This window comes from Neovison vison, chromosome 12 (genome assembly GCF_020171115.1).
Source record: "Neovison vison isolate M4711 chromosome 12, ASM_NN_V1, whole genome shotgun sequence".
Taxonomy (NCBI): domain Eukaryota; kingdom Metazoa; phylum Chordata; class Mammalia; order Carnivora; family Mustelidae; genus Neogale; species Neogale vison.
In genome coordinates, this window is record NC_058102.1 from 25452377 (window position 1) to 25472166 (window position 19790).

The window sequence follows — 19790 nt, forward strand, 5'->3', positions numbered from 1 at the left end:
GTCCCTCTTGCTCTACCCCTCCCCCTCTTCTTATGCTTGTGCACACCCTCTCTCTCTAATAAATAAAATCTTAAAAAAAAAAAAAGGACTAATTCTGATTGACTACATATTAGTAGGTACCATCTGCATGGCTGGGTGCTCTGTGTTAGGAGGTATACCATGTGAGCTCTGACTCACCCTCAAGAAGTCTCAGTGCCAAGATGTCGTTAGTCCCCAGATTTATATCCTGGTTCTACATCTTAAGTTAATAATGTCTCTGTTTCAGTTTCCTCATCTGCAAAGTGAGGATAAAAATAGTACCTACTTCCTAGGGTTGTTGTGAGAATTAAGTAAGTCAATATTTATAAAATTCTAAGTGTCTGGTGCATAGTAAACATTTACATAGTAGATACTATGTAAGTGTAAGCTGTTAATATTGTTAGTACTCATGATATAATTAAAATACAATAAAGAAAAGGACACATGATAGAATACAAAACCTACAAAGCATAGCACGGATAATTATTACTACACTGTTGAATAAAGTAAGAGATCCAATAGGCTGAAGTTTGGGGGAAAGGCCTTGAGGAAGAGCTAGGACTGCCTATTGAAAAGACTGCAATAAAAGAAAAAGTAGAAAGAATTATACTACAGTATAATAGCACAAATACATGCAGAATAGATATGGAATAAAAGAAAAGGAAGACTGAGTTGGCTGATGAAAATATTGGCTAGAAAGGTAGTTTAGGGCTAAATTATGCTGATTCTTTCTGTTGAAGTGACGAACTAGACTTGAATCAATGGGTAAAAGGAATCTTTAAGGATCTAAATGGAATAATGGTATGAGAAGATAACTCAGAAGATTTCTACCTGTATGGAATGAAAGAGTATGAGAAGCACAACTAAAGAATAGAGCGATTTCTGTTTTTACGTCTAGGGATGGAGATGGGAACTATTCAGGTGTCGATATATTTCAATGATCTTATATATTTTTTAACATATTGTGTTGTTTCATAAAGCTGACGAGGACCAAATGAGATAACATGTGTGAAAGCACTTTACAGGCTAACGAGTGCTTAAAAAGTGCTAATACCACTACCATTATAGTTGTTATAAAATAACCTTTTTTTAATCTTTAAGAAGTACTACTTCAATAAGGAATAATGGCAAAGGTTCAGCTATCATGGAGCAACTGCCGTATTTTTATAAAAGGCAAGAGGGACTGGTTGAGTATCTGTATAGCCAACAAAATTTTAAATATGTCGTGGTCAAGGGAAAAGTCAAGCATCTCATTCCAGAAGCCACAGGGTAATTCCTTGTTCCATTACTAGTAAATGACTTCTTTGGCATGTACTTCTTATAGTTCTCTGTAATATACGCACAAAAAGGATGCATATAGAAACTGGTACTTTACAGTGAAACATGTGGCCAGTGACAAAGGACCAAGAATGAAAAGATCAGGACTATGCCAACCACGACTAAACCACAGAAAAATGTATACGGATCCATATACCTTACCACAGTCCTAGTATCACTGAAGAATGAGGATGGCTCCACCTGGATAGAGATGATATTCTACGTAGATGACAAGATACTTCATTGACCTTCTCAACATACCTACAAAGATGAAACCCTGAACAGAGAACTTGCCCATTTGGATTGCTAAAAAAGTAATTTTAGTCAGTCAACACAAAATAATACTCAAGCTAGAGAGGTAGTATGTAACAATGGAGAGCCTAGGCTTTGAAACAGGAGACCTGAGTTCAAATTCTAACTCTATCACTTTCTTGTTGAACATTTTTTTTAACAATTCACTTCATAAGTATTCTTAAACCAAACTGAACTGTCTGAATCTCAGGCTTTCCAATAGGTAAAATGCACGAAACCTTATGGTGTTTGGATTAACAAATCAAAATGTGAAAGCACTTTGTAAACATCTCTTTATAAATGGTAATTTGCAAGAATGATAATCATCATCTTCAGGTCATAGGCCAGCAGAGGATCCTGAAATCTGCTTACTTGTGACTTGATTATTCCTTCTGAGATCCATGAGAACTTCCTAACTTTAATTTTTTAGCTATACTACCTGGATTTTGCATTGCTTAGGATGTACAAAGTTGAAGCACTTCCTCTTGGGGGTCAGAGGTCAAACACCAGATTTATTACTGTAGAGAGAATAGGGTGGGAAAAAAAAGCATGCCTCACAGGAATCAGAAAGACTCTTAATGGTCACAATTCCAAGTCTTTGGGAAATTCTGTGATCATTAGTCTTGGGAGACTACATTTTACATATGAAGTTGCCAGAGAATGATAGATTAATGATAAATACTTTGCTCCTAATGAAAATGGAGAAGATCTCACTAACAGATATATTTCCTTCCTATTGAGAGGAATACTTGTCAATGGAGGAAGAAGACAGCAGGAAATTGGTAACCTAACAGAGGTATCAAAAACTACCAGAATATTCTATTCTAAATGGCTAATAATATCCTGGGAGTCCTAAGAAATACTACTAATAAATTCTAATTCAAATATCCACAATTATTGAAGGATTTTTTTTTTTTTTTAGGTGATACCAACAAACTTTATTAACACTTCCTGAAGCAGGCAGTCTCCTTTCAGAGAACTGCCCACTATTTCTATTTAGAATTAATCACTGCCCAAAACAGTGACAAAACAAATTGTGATTCAATAGATTCTGTCAGTAAACTAGAGCCCTGAAACCTGACAAAAAGAAGTAGAGCAAACACTTACCAGCTTGTGAAGTAAGTCATCTTTCTTATTGTACTGAGAGAAAATCCAACTTTTGATGGTTTCAGCCACTTTTAACAGGATGCCTTGCTGAAGGAGATGAACAACATTGTATAGGATTTACTAAACCACACCCAAACAGCAGAAAAACTCCAAATAACTTATTTCTAATTAATCAGAATTTTTATTAGAAAAAGGGAGGGGAAAAAAAATCATCTAGGTTATATCCATTGTCAATATGTCTCATCCTCCTTAATAATTCCCAGATTTACTTGGATATCAGAAGTACCTGGAGATTTTAGTTAGAAATATTCTGGGGTCCCCAAACTATAGGTTCAGATTAATTTAAAATTAAGTTTGAATGAGACCTGAAAGCAAATTTTCGAAAGAGCACTCAGAAGTTATCCTGATGCAGCCCATTTATTGGGTACAATATATATTAGCTATGTCAAGATGATGATAATATGTACTTCAAAATGAAAACCATAAGATGCTCCAAGTTCTCAAATACTAAGTACATTTCATTCCACAATGCTAAGGTAGAAAGACATTTTAATCAATTTTAGAAAAAGTATCTCATACTGAAATAAAAGTTATATTACTGAATCAACCAAAAATTCAAATTACCTTAATGTTAATAGCCCATTTCCATGCTAGTAAATGGTGTTTACATTCATTGAGTGGTTACTATATCCCGGGTACTGAAAAAGGGTCATAGGAACAATGATGAATACACGTAACTGTTGTTTTCAAGAACTTAGCATAGAAGAGATGGTATAAATAATTACAAACCAATGTAAAGTCTGGGAAAGTGTGGGAAAAGAGGTCAAGAGGTGCTAACACTGAAGCTATGCCCTAACAGATAAGCAGGAATATAACAAAGGAGGGAAGAACATTCTGGGCAAAAGAACAGGATGAAGAAAGGAGACAGCCATGGAAGCATGTCAGTGGCATGGTGGCATAGTCTGGGACATGCTGAGACACAAGGGAAGAAGGGAATGATAATGACCACTGAGAGAGGTTTTAAAGGACTTTGATCTTATATGCCCTAATAGTTTAGACTTTATCTTATAGGCTGTGAGGAGCCACCAAAGACTTTTAAGCAAGGAAATGAAACAATAAAAATCAGCATTTAAGAAAAATAACTGGCTACAGTGCAGAGGCAATACTGGCAGGAAATGACTGTAGCCAAGAAGCCTGATTAGGAGGATATTTAACAGTCCAGCTAAATAATGAAAAAGGCCTCAAGTAGGGTAGCATAAAAAATAGTGATGGTATGAGAAGGTTGGATTTTAGAGACAAAATAAGTTCACTTGATATATCATTTAGTGACCAAATTAACGTGGGAGTCATGGAAGGAATATCTTATTTGTTTTATACAGATGAATCTTGAGTTTCCTGGGGACACAGGTCAGGTGAAAATGTTTAGCAAATGTCTAAAACTCAATGAAGACAGAGAATACACATAAGTGGCCAATGAGGGCAAAAAAGTAGATGAGATCACTCAGAAAAATAGACCAAGCAGAGAAGAGGTCTGATGCTCAAACTTTATGGAAGGAACATTTAAGAATAACCACAGGAAAACGAACTAGAAAAATATACAGAGAATGAATATTCACGACGAGAACCCCAGTAAAAGTACTCAATAAGTACTTCACAATAACATTAAAAAATAAAAGTTAAGGGCGATTAAGGCTAACGACAGTTTGATCACGATCTTATATAAAAACTTTGCTTTCCAAAGAAAATAACTGGTACTTCACTGCTTTAACAGAACTTTGGGGGCAATTATGAAAATATATCCTGGAGAAGGAATTAAATAATACAACAAATCTTTCTAAAATTTAGCTGTCCCAGATTTAGAAAAACTCAATTTTAAGAAAATATAGCTCATACAATTGAAATGTGTACTATGAAAACCAAAGGAACTTTCTAGACATGTGGTAATTTCGAAAAACATTCTCTAGTTATTTCTCAATTTCTGAGGACTAGTAAATCTTAAACTCTCATTTTATTTATTAATAAATTAATAACACTTCTACATGTAAAAACACCTATTATAAATGAAAAGGATTAAATACCTGTAAAACTCAACTTTGAACAATAAAAAACAGCCAATGCCCATATCCTGCTTAAGACTATCCCTTGGCCCATTCTTTCCCTTTGGTTGCCAAGTAATCTCAAATCCAAGTTTTAATCTATAAATAACCTATTAGCTATATCCTTCAGTTTTGCTTTCAAAACTCTTCCCAGGAACATTCACATTTGAAAGGAGCAGAGAAGAAAGAGTTTAAGTCCAGAGGACAACAAACTGGTTCTGATCCACGTAAGCTCTAACTCTCTAATTCCTACCCTATAAGTATCAGTTAAAAAAACATTTCTCTGGTATTTATTCTACTCTTGCAAATGGGCCCAGCTTGGTTACCTCACATTATAGAGATTTTTCTAAGAAGAGGAAAAAAGAGAACTCCTTCCCTCTCTATCACCACAGAGTAAATAACTAATTGAAAATTTTAAAAGCCTCCTCCCAAAAATAATGATGTCTTGTAATAAAATACTGATTAGACTAGAATGTTCAAGAAATGAGGTAATCTGGTTTATTTTTTCTATTAAATTAGAATTCCTTTTGTTAAAACTCAAATGTACTGGAATTTTTTATTTTATTTTATTAAATATGGCTAATAGAACATAAACAAATCTAGTAAATGCATTTTACAGACCCTAAGTAGTGGATATTCTACCAGTATCTTAGCCTCACAGTGTTGTATAGCAACTGAGATATTTACTGCATAAGAGGAAACTGCATATATATAAAGGGCGTCACAAACTGAGGTAAATATACCCACTCCATCACAGATCCTTAAAATTGCTATTGAAATATGTTATCAGTTTGCTTTCTTACAACTTGTGCTCTCTTTCAAAACAATATATAAAGAAAAAAATTCTAATTAATATAGAAGTACTAATGTTTGAGTTCTCATTAAGGTTTGCATGTATTTTTCTGGCTCCCTCCAAACAAGTTCAATATTTAAAGAATTAATATATTTTAATCCTCAATCATATTAATTTCTATTCATTATAGAAATTACTGAGATAGTACCGAACAGCAAGATTTATGTTTATCTAAACAGTTCTGCTCTACTGATGAAATAAAAAATAAAGTCTTAACCAACGTCGGAGAGGACATGAAGGTGCTTATAAGATTTTTGTTGTGTGGTTTTTTTTTCCCTACAAGGGTAAGAATAAAGGCAGTTTAAATAATCAGTGAGGTGAAGAGCAAAAGATTAATCATAGAGAATGAACATGCTTTCTTACTTTTGGCAGGGCTCTGGCAGGAGGCTTTTGTTGTCCTTCTGTCACTGTGCCTTTTTCCAGTTTTGGTGACAGAGAAGAACATATTTCAAAGTCTGTGTGTCCTAGATCCTGTAAGTACTGGTAAAGTGGAGAATTCTGAAAGAGACATATAAAATGAAGCAAATTTCAATTTTGTTACTACTTCAAAAGTTTAGGAGGCCAAACTCAACACCAGACTTCACTATCATGACCAGTATGCATGAATTCTTTAAAGCTTCATCTTTTAAAAAGTGAATTACCTGTCACAATGCCAACTAACATTAAAAAAAAAAAAAAAATCTACAAACAATTCAACAGAGAGACCCAAAAAAGGAAAAACTCTAAACAGATTTTTCTGAGTGGGTACCAACAAGAAAAAATGAATTTAGGAATATAAATAGATTTGTTAAGCAATTTCTTTGCCCAAATATTTGTACTATTAGAGTAGATTTCTTCAAAATAGCCGAGCCTGGCTATAGATAGTTCCTAAGAGGGCCTAAGGTGAAAAGCAGTTATTACTTGAAGCTAAGAATTAAGCAATAATTATACTGTACTAATTATAATTTTATCATGCCATCATATTCATTAACTCATTCCAGCACACGTATGTATTATCTACAACATGCCCAGCACTCTAAACAAACTTAAAACTTCAAGAAATTTACCTAAAATAAGCTGTATCTTACATACAACCTTATGGCAAACAAGAGATTCTATGGGTAATAAAAGCATTAGAACATGGTGGTTAAGAACACAAACTCTGGAGCTAGACTATATGTTCAAATCCCAACTGTGCATCTTACTGGCTGAGTATCCAATGACAGTTTATAATCCTGTGTTTCAGCTGTCTCATCTTAAAATAGGAATAAAAATAAGACCTAGTTCGTAGGGCTCTTATATGGACTAAATATATATAAGCACTTAGAAAAATACCTGTCCCATAGTAATCACTCAATTTACACTTCAACTTTATACAAGCCAGGTGGAAACAGCACAGGTTTTGGAACAAACCGAAAAAACCCCCCAAAAAACAAAAAACCAACCAATCAACCAACAAAAACAAAACAAAAAAAAACCACCCAAAACAAAAAAAACTCCGATCTCATCAGATACATAGGCATCACTGTTAAACGAAAACCTATGGGACAATTTTCTGCATCAACAGTAAGCTTTAATTTTAAATTTTTCAGTCTTCTTTAAAAACAAACCTTGATTCCATTCAATAAAAATATTTAATACTTTAAAAAAGACCTTATGTTAGGTAGTAGAGATAAAATAACAACCACCACCAAAACTATAGTAAACAGCAACACAACTAACATAGTACCATGTGGCAAAAACTTAACTAGCACTCTACTTGCATCGTTGTTGTTTTTTTCCCCCAAGATTTTATTTATTTATTTGACAGAGAGACAGACAGACAGAGCACAAGCGGGGGAGCAGCAAGGGAGAGGGAGAGGCAGGCTCTCCGCTGAGCAGGGAGCCCAGTGCGGGACTCAATCCCAGGACCCTGGAATCATGACTTAAGCAGAGGGCAGACATTTAACCTACTGAGCCACCCAGGCAACCCATGCATCATTTCACTTGAGGTTCACAACAAACCCTAAAAAAGTATTATGATCATTGTTATCATTGTTATTGTTAATTCCCATTTCATAGAAGAGGAAACAGATTCACTCAGATACAGAATGCAGGATAGGTCTGACTCCAAAGCCAATACTCTGAAATATTATATACTATACTATCTAAAATAACACAGTCCCTCCTGTGTCTAGAGAGGAAGACACCAGGGAAACTTCCTTATAGTTTAGTATAGAAACATCAAGTAAATCATTAATTGCAAGATTGTTTTGGATGCTATAGAAACAGAGAAAAGGCAGTTAAATGAGACCAATGTTTTTAAGGGACTATGTCCCTGAGTTTGGGAAAATGAAAAGCAGTGGGAATTTGCTCATACTGGTAGCAATTTGCTGGGTATCAACTTGAGAGAATAAAAAAGATACATAAAATGCCTCCTTTTGTGAAATGTGTAAGCCTGATGATTCACAGATCTGTACCTCTGGGGCAAATATTACATTATATGATAATAAAAATAATTTTAAAAAAACTTTCAAAATTGAAAAAAAATGCCTCCTTTTAAAGCTATGTTTAATGTTCCTTTGAGAAAAATATGCAAAAAATTATAACAAAAGGAGAAGTATGTTTATCTCTCTACCAGACTTAAATCTCTGGTGGCACAAATGGTTAATCTTCGTATCACCCATAATGTATCTTCAAATATTGCCTTGAATTACTCAAGGATTTTCAAAATGAATTGTGAACTCCACCCTGCTCTGTCCCCAGAGTGGCAAAAGAACAAGAATGCTTGTTCGGTTGGGGTGACCTTTTGGAAAGTTTACATACTTAAAAAAAAAAAAAAACCAACAAAGCTTGTTTTTAAGGCCGTAGAACCCTTTCTTCAAGTGAACTCCCATGGGGAAAAACAATAAATAAGATGGATCAAAGTGGAGTTACTCTAATTCCAGGGTTGTCAAAGTTTTTCTGTAAAAGGCCAGGCAGTAAATATTTCACACTTTGCAGGCCATATGGTCTCTATCGTAACTAATCAATCCTGCTGCTGTAGTGCAAAAGCAGCCACAACAATACATAAACCAGTGAGTGTGGTTATGCTCCAATAAAACTTTATTTATGGAAATCCTGAACTTCTTATAATTTTTATGTGTCACAAAGCACCATTCTTTTGATATTTTCCCCAACCATTTAGAAATGTAAAGTCCACTCTTTGTTCACCAGTCACAGAAAAACAGGTGGGGAACAGAGGACAAACGTGGCCCAACAGCTAGTTTGCTGACTCCTGTTCTTTTTTATTTTTATTTTTTGAAGAGTTTATTAATTTATTTGACAGACAGAGATCACAAGTAGGCAGAGAGACAGAGAGAGGGAAGCAGGGTCCCTGCCGAGCAGAGAGCCCAATGCTGGGCTCGATCCCAGGACCCTGGGATCATGACCTGAGCTGAAGGCAGAGGCTTTAACCCACTGAGCCACCCAGGCACCCAACTCCTGTTCTAATTAAAGACTCAGTCGCTATATTGAGGCATATTCTTAATTGCTACCTGTTCTCTGACAAGAGGCTTGGCGGGTGGGGATGGAGTTAAACTTCTTTTCATTCAAATTCTAGTACCTTTCTTACTACACACTTGGCTGATGCTGTGTCAACACTGACCCCAAAGTCCCTTCCTTTTCCAGTTTATGTCACAGCTCACAAAATAACAAAATGGATTATCTGTACATACTTCTAAACGTGATTAAACAGAAGAGAAACAATGAATACTTTGTTCTCCATATATGTTCTGCACATCAACTAAGAGCATTACTCAGTTGGGATCACCATAAGCTGGAACACCTGCTACTTCACATTTTGCAGAAAACAGCAGCATTAATTATTTACCTTGAATAATACCAATAATGTCCAATGGTGTCATCTGATACAGTAATTTCTTCAGTACCTTATTCTGCTTTTTCTACGAATGTTAAACTTTTCATTAACTTATTGGTTGGTTTCACGATGTTCTTGTCAAAGGTGTGACACCCATCTCTTTGAGCTACACAACTATGAATGATGTTTTAGTAGTTCCAGTTTCTTCCCCATCTTTAGTGATAGAATTTAACATTTTCTCCCTAGAAAGAACTGTTTTTACAGTTCTGGGAAATTCTGGCTTGCCAAGGCTATCACTGTGCTTTGTTTCATGGCTTTATGTAACTAAGTATTTGAAAAATTTCAGAGTAGAAAATCTTCAGAGACTGGGGATGAAGGTATTGCAGGTCTGACAGAATGTAATTCCAGTCACCATCATATTTCATATTTGAACTTTCTCTTTTAGACTGCTTCTACAAATCAGACCACTTTCTAACACATATAAACTCAGACTGTATGAACTCTAAAGCTCTTAGTCATTGTTTATGATAGTATCCTGAGTTGTAGCATTTATTTTACTGTTTCATTTCTATGCTTCAATCACTTTTGAGCCAAAATAAACTGTAAAATTTAACCAATGTTAACACACCAATGAAAAACAAAGATTCTTTGCTTAATGAACTGAACATTGGCCAAGATGAACTGATCAAAATAGACCTCATAGCACATAACTGATTTTTAAGAGTGCAAAGGGATTTTTGGTAAAATTATTATTAGTTTAAAAAAAATATTTGGGGGTTAAGATTACTATCACTTTTGGGGCGCCTGGGTGGCTCAGTGGGTTAAGCCGCTGCCTTCGACTCGGGTCATGATCTCAGGGTCCTGGGATAGAGTCCCGCATCGGGCTCTCTGCTCAGCAGGGAGCCTGCTTCTTCCTCTCTCTCTGCCTGCCTCTCTGCCTACTTGTGATCTCTCTCTGTCAAATAAATAAATAAAATCTTAAAAAAAAAAAAAGATTACTATCACTTTTTCTCTGGAACTACCAAATAACCTATGTATTATTTGGCAGATCTTAGAAAATCACAACATGACTAGTGTTTCACAGATTTTTGTGGGTCTAAAAACCTGTTTAAGGTTATAAAAATTATTGAGAGCCTAAAAGAGTTTTTGTGGATGTCTAAATTATATTAGAAATTAAAACTAAAAAAAAATTTTTTTTAAAGATTTTATTTATTTATTTGACAGAGAGAGATTACAAGTAGCCAGAGAGGCAGGCAGAGAGAGAGAGAGGAGGAAGCAGGCTCCCTGCAGAGCAGAGAGCCCGATGCGGGACTCGATCCCAGGACCCCGAGATCATGACCCGAGCCGAAGGCAGCGGCTTAACCCACTGAGCCACCCAGGCGCCCTAAAACTAAAAAATTTTAAAAATATTAATTTACTTAAAATAACAATAAACTCATTATAATACTAATGTAATAATACAAACTTAATGAAAGAATTTGTTTTTCCAAAATGAAAAAAAACGTACTGAGCCAAGTCTCCTTATTATCTGGCTTAATAGGAGATAACTGGATTTTTTTTTTAAAGTTTTATTTATTCATTTGACAGACAGAGATCACAAATAGGCAGAGAGGCAGGCAGAGAGAACGAGAGGAGGAAGCAGGATCCCTGCTGAGCAGAGAGCCCGATGTAGGGCTCAATCCCAGGACTCTGGGATCATGACCTGAGCCGAAGGCAGAGGCTTAACCCCCTGAGCCACTCAGGTGCCCCGATAACTGGATTCTTTTATGCTTCTTCATTCAGTGTATTGCAATTTATTGTTCTGGGTGAAGTATATACAGAATATCAAGCTTTGGGGCATGTGGGTGGCTCAGTTGGTTAAGGGTCTGCCTTGGACTCAGGTCACGATCGCAGGGTCCTGGGATGGTATCCCATTTCCGGCTCCTTGCTCAACAGGGACCTGCTTCTCTCTCTCCCTCTGCCTGCTGCTCCCCTTGCGTGTACTCTCTCTCTGTTTCTCTCACTGTAAAACCTTAAAAAAAAAAAAAAAAAAAAAAAGGAAAGAGAGAAAGAAAGAAAGAGAAAATCAAGCCTTAAACAGGTAAGTAGTTGGGGGCGCCTTGGTAGTTCAGTTGGTTAAGCATCTGACTCGATACCAGCTCAGGTCTTATGATCTTAGGGTGGTGAGTTCAAGCCCCACACTGGGCTTCAAGCCCAGTATGGAGCCTACTTAAACAAACAAAGATATGTGGTTGGAAAAGGAGTATTTTATTTTTTTAAAGATCTTATTTATTTATTTATTTACTTGAGACAGACCGAGATGGAAAGAGCACAAATGGAGGAGAATCAAAGAGAGGAAGAGGCGACTCCCTGCTGAGCAGAGAACCCAACATGGTGCTTGATCCCAGGACCCTGAGATCATGACTTGAGTTGATGGCAAATGCTTAACCGACTGAGCCATCCAGGTGCCCCGGAAAGGGATTTTTTTTCCCCTTAAGATTGTATTTACTTATTTGACAGACAAAGATCACAAGTAGGCAGAGAGACAGGCAGAGAGGGAGAGAGAGAGAAAAGCAGGCTTCCTGCTGAGCAGAGAGCCTGATGCAGGGCTCAATCCCAGGACCCTGGGAACATGACCTGAGCCGAAGGCAGAGGCTTAACCCACTGAGCCACCCAGGCACCCCTGGAAAGGGAGTATTTTAACAGTCTTTCCTGCTAACTGCATTAACAAGAATAGCTATAACGAAACTCGACAAGTGATAGTTTTGAAAAAGTTAATTAAGTATGGAATATAAAACCATACTGATGAGCTTCTCATATTCTATACATAAATGAGAGTGAAAAGGCAAATGTGTTAATATTAAAATATGATCGCCCATTGCAACAGCCCTGACCACTATATTTACAGGTCTGGGGCTATTTAGGCTTATGAACAAATACACTAAAATTTCTGTGTTTCATATAGGGTTTATTATAGGCTGATGGCAGCCTCAGAAAGGGCTTTTTTTGTGGAGGGTAAGGCAGAGTAGGTGATTTTCTATTATAACTTTTTTCCTGAGTTCAAGCAAAACAGAACCACAAATGTTTCAGTTAAGTTGTTTTCTTGAAGAGAAATTATTAGCACTGGACTCAAACTATAATTTTGTTATATTGGAGAATGTTACTGTTGCCAAAAGAAATATGAGAAACCTCAGACACAGCATGTGGGAGCTTCTCCTCAGGAAATCCTTGTGGTTCACTATTCCTGTAAATTTTAGCTGACAGAAAACACACATCATAGCACCAGAAAGAATTTTGCTAAGTGAAAGACAGCCAAGAGTCTCTGGTTGTGCTGAGATTTTTCTGATGGCTGAAACATACTTTTGTAAGAAAAATAAACAAAAACAGACAGGAAACCCCAACATTTTTGCTGAATAAGCACTTCAAGAAAATGACTCATTTAAGTCAGAGACTACCAGCACCTCATGCCCACCCACCCACTGAAGATAACAGATCCCACACCGAAGGATATTTATCAAGCTTGAAACACTCATTTAATGCATTGTTTGCTTTCTACATGATTTGTGGTACTTTCCATAGAAGTGCCGGTACCATATTGCTGGTTTGCCAGTAACATATTGCTGGTCTGCATTTAAAAAGGAAGATACCTCTCTCTCTCTCTCTGCCTGCCTGCCTCTCCGACTGCTTGTGATTTCTCTCTGTCAAATAAAAAAAAAAAAAAAAAAAAAAAAAAAATCTAAAAAGGAAGATAAACTGGTGCCAACATTGAGGTGATGGGTAAAATACTTTCATCATTGTTCTCTCTTCTAAACTGACTTATTTATTTTTTTCTTTTTAGAGAAAGAGCATGCACATGCGTGGGGCAGGGGCAACGGGAGAGAGATTCTTAAGCAGGCTCCACCCTCTATGTCAGCACAGAGTCTGTCATGGGGCTCGATGCACAACCCTGAGATCACGACCTGAGCAAAATCAAGAGTCAGACTCTTGGGGCGCCTGGGTGGCTCAGGTTAAGCGACTGCCTTCCGCCCAGGTCATGATTCTGGAGTCCCGGAATACAGTCCCACACTGGGCTCCCTGCTCAGCAGGAGTCTGCTTCTCCCGATGATCTTTCTCCACACATGCTCTCTCTCTCTCTCTCTCGCAAATAAATAAGTAAAATCTTAAAAAAAAAAAAAAGAGAGAGAGAGAGAGACACTTAATCGACTAAGCCACTCTGGTGGCCCTCTTGTAAACTGCTTTAAACATTACAGAGAAAATAAGTTGTAACCTTCCAGGTTCTAGGCTGGAGAGGGAACAGGCAACATGACAACATGACTGAATTAAGCAACTCATTTACTAATAAATACTGACTGAACTTCTTCTATATGCCAGGCAATATCTAGGCACAGGGAAGAAAACAAAACAAAACAGGTGAGTTCCTCACTAATGTTTCATCATATGATACTTCTGATAGGACCATTGCTTTCAACTACCAAGGAAATATTGAGTCTTCTGCTATGTTTCTGGAAAATCCTCTCTTGGTCCCAGCTTCCTTAAGTACAAAATAAGGGTGCTACAGGTTTCTTAAATTTGTTCAAGTGCTAAAACAAAACTCACAATGTTCTCTGACAAACAAGATAAAAAAGTGATATGCTATATTATAATATTATAGTTTGTGCTAAATCAAATGCTATGTTATCCTATGCAACTAGTCAATGCCAAAATACAGAAATTCTACATAGCAAATTACCCAGTTTCTTCAACAAATAAGTCATATATTAAAGGTGGAGGAAGTGGAGAAAACTGCTTAAGACTAAAGGGACATATCACTCAAATGTGATGTATAGGTTTTGTTTAGATCCTGGGCTGAACAATTATAAGAAGACACTTTTTAAAAAATTTTTTAAAATGTATTTATTTGACAGAGAGATCCCAAGTAAGCAGAGAGGCAGGCAGGCAGAGAGAGAGGAACAAGCAGGCTCCCCGCCGAGCAGAGAGCCTGATGGGGGGCTCCATCCCAGGACCCTGGGATCATGAAGTGAGTGGAAGGCAGAGGCTTTAACCCACTGAGCCACCCAGGCACCCCAAGAAGACATTTCTTAAGATACTCAAAATCCAAATGCAGACTTGCTATTAGGTGATACTATAACTGAACTAATGTGAGTTTGTTCCTTGGTGAGTCACAGACAGGAATTACACCAGGTGAGTTGTCAAACAAAGGAAACTTTATTTGCAGCAAATAAGGAGATCATGGGGAATAGCTTCCAAAGCCTGATGCCCCGAACAAGGGAGAACTGGTTTCTTTTATTTAGGATTAGAATGAATATTTAGATAGGGGTGCCTTGTTACCACTAAAGACAGGCATAAGGCAGGGCATGTGTCTTAAGGAAACATGACTATAGGGATACCTGGGGGACTCAGTCAGTTAAGCATCTACCTTCAGCTTGAGTCGTGATCCCAGAGTCCTGGGATCAAACCCACATGGGGCTCCCTGCTCGGCGGGAAGCTTGATTCTCCCTCTCCCTGCCACTTCCCTGCATGTGCTCTTTCTCTGTGAAATAAATAAATAAAATCTTGAAAGTAAAAAAAAAGGAAACACGCCCATGTATATCTTATGTTCTATAAATGAGGCTTGTGCTCCTTCTTGGATGGAGCTCCTTCTTGGATTAAAGTTTTAGAATTAGAATGAGGTAAAGGTAATTGTTCATCACTCCACACATGGTCCAACTGTGTAGGTGCAAGCTGAGAGTTAAACTGAAACCAGCCTGGGTGATCTGGGCTGTACAGAATTGTTTGTCCAGGCAGTCCATACTGCTTGAGGGGTAGTTTCAGTTTATATCATGGGATGTTATGCCCTTCAGTTCTTTTGCCTGACCTAAAAGATAAGCTTGAAAGAAGTTAAGGAATAATGTGGGACAAAAGTCAGTAGGTAGAAGCAGGGGAGTAGTGAAGGTCAGATCTTAGGGTCTAGCTGGTAAAGTGTTAGGGAATTATTACTAATTTTATTAAATAATTATATGGGAGTTAGCATTTTTTAAAAAAGAGAACATACTGATCTGTTAGAGATGTATAAGGAAGTACTTATAGGTGAAATTAGGTAATGTCTGGGATCTTCTTTCAAAGAGTCCAAGAAAAAAGGTAGGGGTGGAAGAGGAACAGATCAGTTTGGCAAAAAAGTTAACACCTGCTCAAGCTGACGCTGGGTACACGGAACTTTCACTGTATTATTCTTTCTTTTTATGTATAATTTTAAAAGTCCATTGTTAGTTTTAAAAAGTCAGATGCCAGTTAAAAGATCTGTATGCTGAAAACTATAGAACATTGAAAGAAACTGAAGCACAAAGAAATAGAAAAACATTCCATGCTCATGGATTGGAAGAACAAATATTGTTGAATCTCTATACTACCCAAAGCAATCTACGCATTCAATGCAAACTTGATCAAAATAACACTAGCATTGCTCACAGAACTACAACAAATAATCCTAAAATTTGTATGGAACCGGAAAAGACCCCAAAGAGCCAAAGCAATGTTGAAAAAGAAAAGCAAAGCAGGAGGCATCATAATCTTAGGCTTCAAGCTCTATTACAAAGCTGTAATCATCGATACAGTATGGTACAGACACAAAAACAGACACACAGATCAATGGAACAGAATACAGAACCCAGAAATGGACCCACACTATATGGTCAACTAATCTTCAACAAAGGAGGAAAGAATATCGAATGAGGGGTAAAAATAGCCTCTTCAACAAATGGTATTGGGAACACTGGACAGCGAAATGCAGAAAAATGAAACTGGACCACTTTCTTACCCCATACACAAAAATAAACTCAAAATGAATGAAAGACTTAAATGTAAGACAGGAAACCATAAAATCCTAGGGGAGAAAATAGGCAGCAACCTCTCTGACCTTGGCCATAGCAACTTCTTACTTGATACGTCTCTGGAGGCAAGGGAAAAAGCAAAAATGAACTATCAGGACCTCATCAAGATAAAAAGCTTCTGCACAGTGAAGGAAACAGTAAAGGAAACAATTAACCAAACTAAAAGGCAATCAACAGAATGGGAGAAGATATTTGCAAATGACCTAGTGGACAAAGGGAGTATCTAGAATCTATAAAGAACTAATCAAACTCGACATCTAAGAAATACATAGTCCAGTTAAGAAATGGGCAGAAGACATGAACAGACATTTCTCTAGAGAAGACATACAAACGACTAACAGACAGATTGAAAAAAAAAAAAAAAAAGGAACATGACTCAACATCAGGGAAATACAAATCAAAACCATAATGAGATACTATCTCATACTGGCCAGAATGGCTTAAATTAACAACTCAGGAAACAACAGGTATTAGTGAGGATGCAGAGGAAGGGGAACCCTTTTGCACTGCTGGTGGGAATGCAAGCTGGTGCAGCCACTCTGGAAAACAGCATGGAGATTCCTCAAAAAGTTAAAAACAGAACTACCCTATGACCCAGCAATCACACTTCTAGGTCTTTATCCAAAGGATACAAAAATGCTCATCCAAAGGAGCACTTGCATGCCAATGTTTATAGCAGTGCTATCAACAACAGCCAAATTATGGAAAGAGCCCAACTATCCATTGACTGATGAACGGATAAACAAAATATGGTATATACATACAATGGAATATTACTTGGCCATCAAAAAGAATGAAATCTTGTCATTTGCAGTGACATAGATAGAACTAGAAGGTATTATGCTAAGGAAAATTGGTCAGTCAGAGAAGGACAAATATCCTAAGATTTCACTCATATGTGGAATTTAAGAAATAAAACAGGTAAACGAACATAGGGGAAGGGAAGGAGAAATAAAGTAAAAAAAACAGAGGGAGGCAAACCATTAGTCACTTTTTTTTTTAAGATTTTATTTATTTATTTGACAGACAGAGATCACAAGTAGGCAGAGAGACAGAAGGAAGCAGGCTCCCTGCCGAGCAAAGAACCTGATATGGGGCTCCATCCCAGAACTCTGGGAGTCATGACCTGAGCCGAAGGCAGCGGCTTTAACCCACTGAGCCATCCAGGTGCCCCAGCTCACTGGGTTTTTAAAACAACTCTTATGAGGCGCCTGGATGGCTCAGTGGGTTAAGCCTCTACCTTCGGCTCAGGTCATGATCTCAGGGTCCTGGGATCAAGCCCTGCATCGGGGCTCTCTGCTCAGAAGGGGGCCTGCTTCCCTCTCTCTCTCTGTTTGTCTCTCTGCCTACTTGTAATCTCCCTCTCTCTGTCAAATAAATAAACAAATAAATAAAATCTTAAAAAAAAAAAACCCCTCTTATGACACTAGAAAGAAAATATGGCCAACATATGGCAAGACTGATTCCTTTAATTTACACTAAGACTGTATAATCCAATAAAAAATACTAAAAATTGAAAATATGGGCAAAGGATAGAAAAAGGCAGTTCAAAGAAAAAAAAAATACAAATGGAATAATACAAACAAAAACATATTAGACTTTATCCTTGATAGAAGAAGTACAAATTCAAACAAATATGTAATTTTAATCTGGTAGTTGGCAACAGTTAAATTTGATCATGTTTAGTGTTGGCAAGGGTATGAGGAAAAAGATACTTCGTACACTATAAGTGGGAGTATATCTATAAAAATATAAATATATGCATTGACTGAGCAATTCTACTAGCCATCTATTTTATGGATATAATTATAAAAGAATGCTTAAATGTACATTTAAGAATACTGACTACTATAGCCATTGAAGAACCCCACTTACATTATTAAAAAGGTAAAGGATATATTCCTATGGAATTATGCATATATTTGCATATATATGAATAAATCACACTCTAAATGATCTGGAATAAAACTGGTTACAGTGATCAGTGATTACTTCTGGGAAGATAAGAGGAACAGGGGTTAGAAAAGGAGGATTAAGGGCCAGCTAATGCTTTCCCTGTATTATTTAACTTTTTTATAATAAGAATATATTCATGTGTCATTTGTGTGGAAAAAGGTGCTCATCATAAGGCCTGATTTAAAAGGTGTTGAACTGTTAGTTTAGCAAATGACTAGAATGATCCTGTGTTCTTTCCTGTATCAAAAGTAATGATCTAGTCAACTATTACACAGTTTCATTACTTAAAATATCAGTACTACATCAAAGCCATACTATTAGGTCTGATAAAATGCTAACTATTGTCAGACGTCATTTGATCTCTGCGTCTCTATATTAAACACAAGAAGCAATAGGAAGAGGCAGTCAGCTACTAATAGAAGGCGGTAGGAGGCAGGAGGCACTGGCACAAAGACATGAAATTGTATAATGGAAAAGTGACTTAGTTAATGAACACCTCAACTTATAAGAAACCTGTGCTTACCTAGAAGCCTTTGTTTCCATTCCCTTGTTAAAAGAATTCAATTACTTATGGGTAACTTTTCTTTAAAATTTGTATCCATTTTTTATTTCTTCAGAAGAGAAGAAATAAAGTACTATAGAGAAGAGAGAAAGTACTATAATGTTAAGCTAAATATTTTTATAAGTTTCTGCCACATCAAAGGAATCTCTAAAAGATCTTTTATTCAAAACAAAATCTTTAAGGAAAAGATATCTGTAATTAAGGGCATTTGATGGAGAATAGTAGCCTGGAAATGATTATTAGCAATTAAAAATATTTTGATTCTTTTATCTTTGAATATAATTTAAAGCTATAGGTCTAAATGTAATTATCACATATAGAACAGCAATTTCCTGGGAAAATCTAATGAAAAAGGAGGAACTCCTGTAGTTAATTGCTGATTCCCTTATTTCTTCCAGGCTAACTGCAGAATACCACAAAATAAGCTGATGAGGAAGACTGTCATTACCAAATTACACAAGGTAGCTATTTTTTCTATTTTTAATGAAGACTCTTAGTTTTAAAGAGCTAAAACTGTCATAATTAACAAACCCTACAAAATAAATTTCTCCATTACTATTAATTATATTGCCAATATACTGAATTTCTACAGACTTCTCACTTATCTTTAAATCAGTATGCAATCAGAAAGTATAATTTGAAAATAACAACTCACTGCTTCCCCCACTCCCAATCTTAAACCTTGGACAGATAATATCATAAAAAAGTACCTTGCAAGATTAACTATGAAATAACAGGGAATACTTTTGGAGTTGACACATTTCAACATAACTTCTAAGTTACTACACCCAAAGCCTGGAATCCAAGCATTAATTTAATTGTTCCTCAATACGAACAAAGCAAAATCTAATCACAGAAATCAAGAAGATTAAGTAAGCAAAAAGCATCCATAAAAATTGGTCCTACTTATTAAATAAACTACTACTCA

General features: G+C 36.5%; 1 protein-coding gene across 4 annotated transcripts in view; it reads right to left on the reverse strand.

The window, feature by feature from the left end:
- VEZT (vezatin, adherens junctions transmembrane protein) overlaps positions 1 to 19790 on the reverse strand; it is a 65332-nt gene that overhangs the window by 35392 nt on the left and 10150 nt on the right. For 3 of the 4 annotated variants that reach the window (XM_044228853.1, XM_044228852.1, XM_044228854.1), the window contains exons 2-3: positions 6046 to 6180; positions 2734 to 2820 (exon numbers count right to left, since the gene is read on the reverse strand). In XM_044228853.1, coding sequence (XP_044084788.1) covers positions 2734 to 2820; positions 6046 to 6180 — 222 coding nt within the window. Of the gene's footprint in view, positions 1 to 2733; positions 2821 to 6045; positions 6181 to 19790 lie in introns of those variants that run through there. The other variant, XM_044228855.1, reaches the window with a different exon arrangement.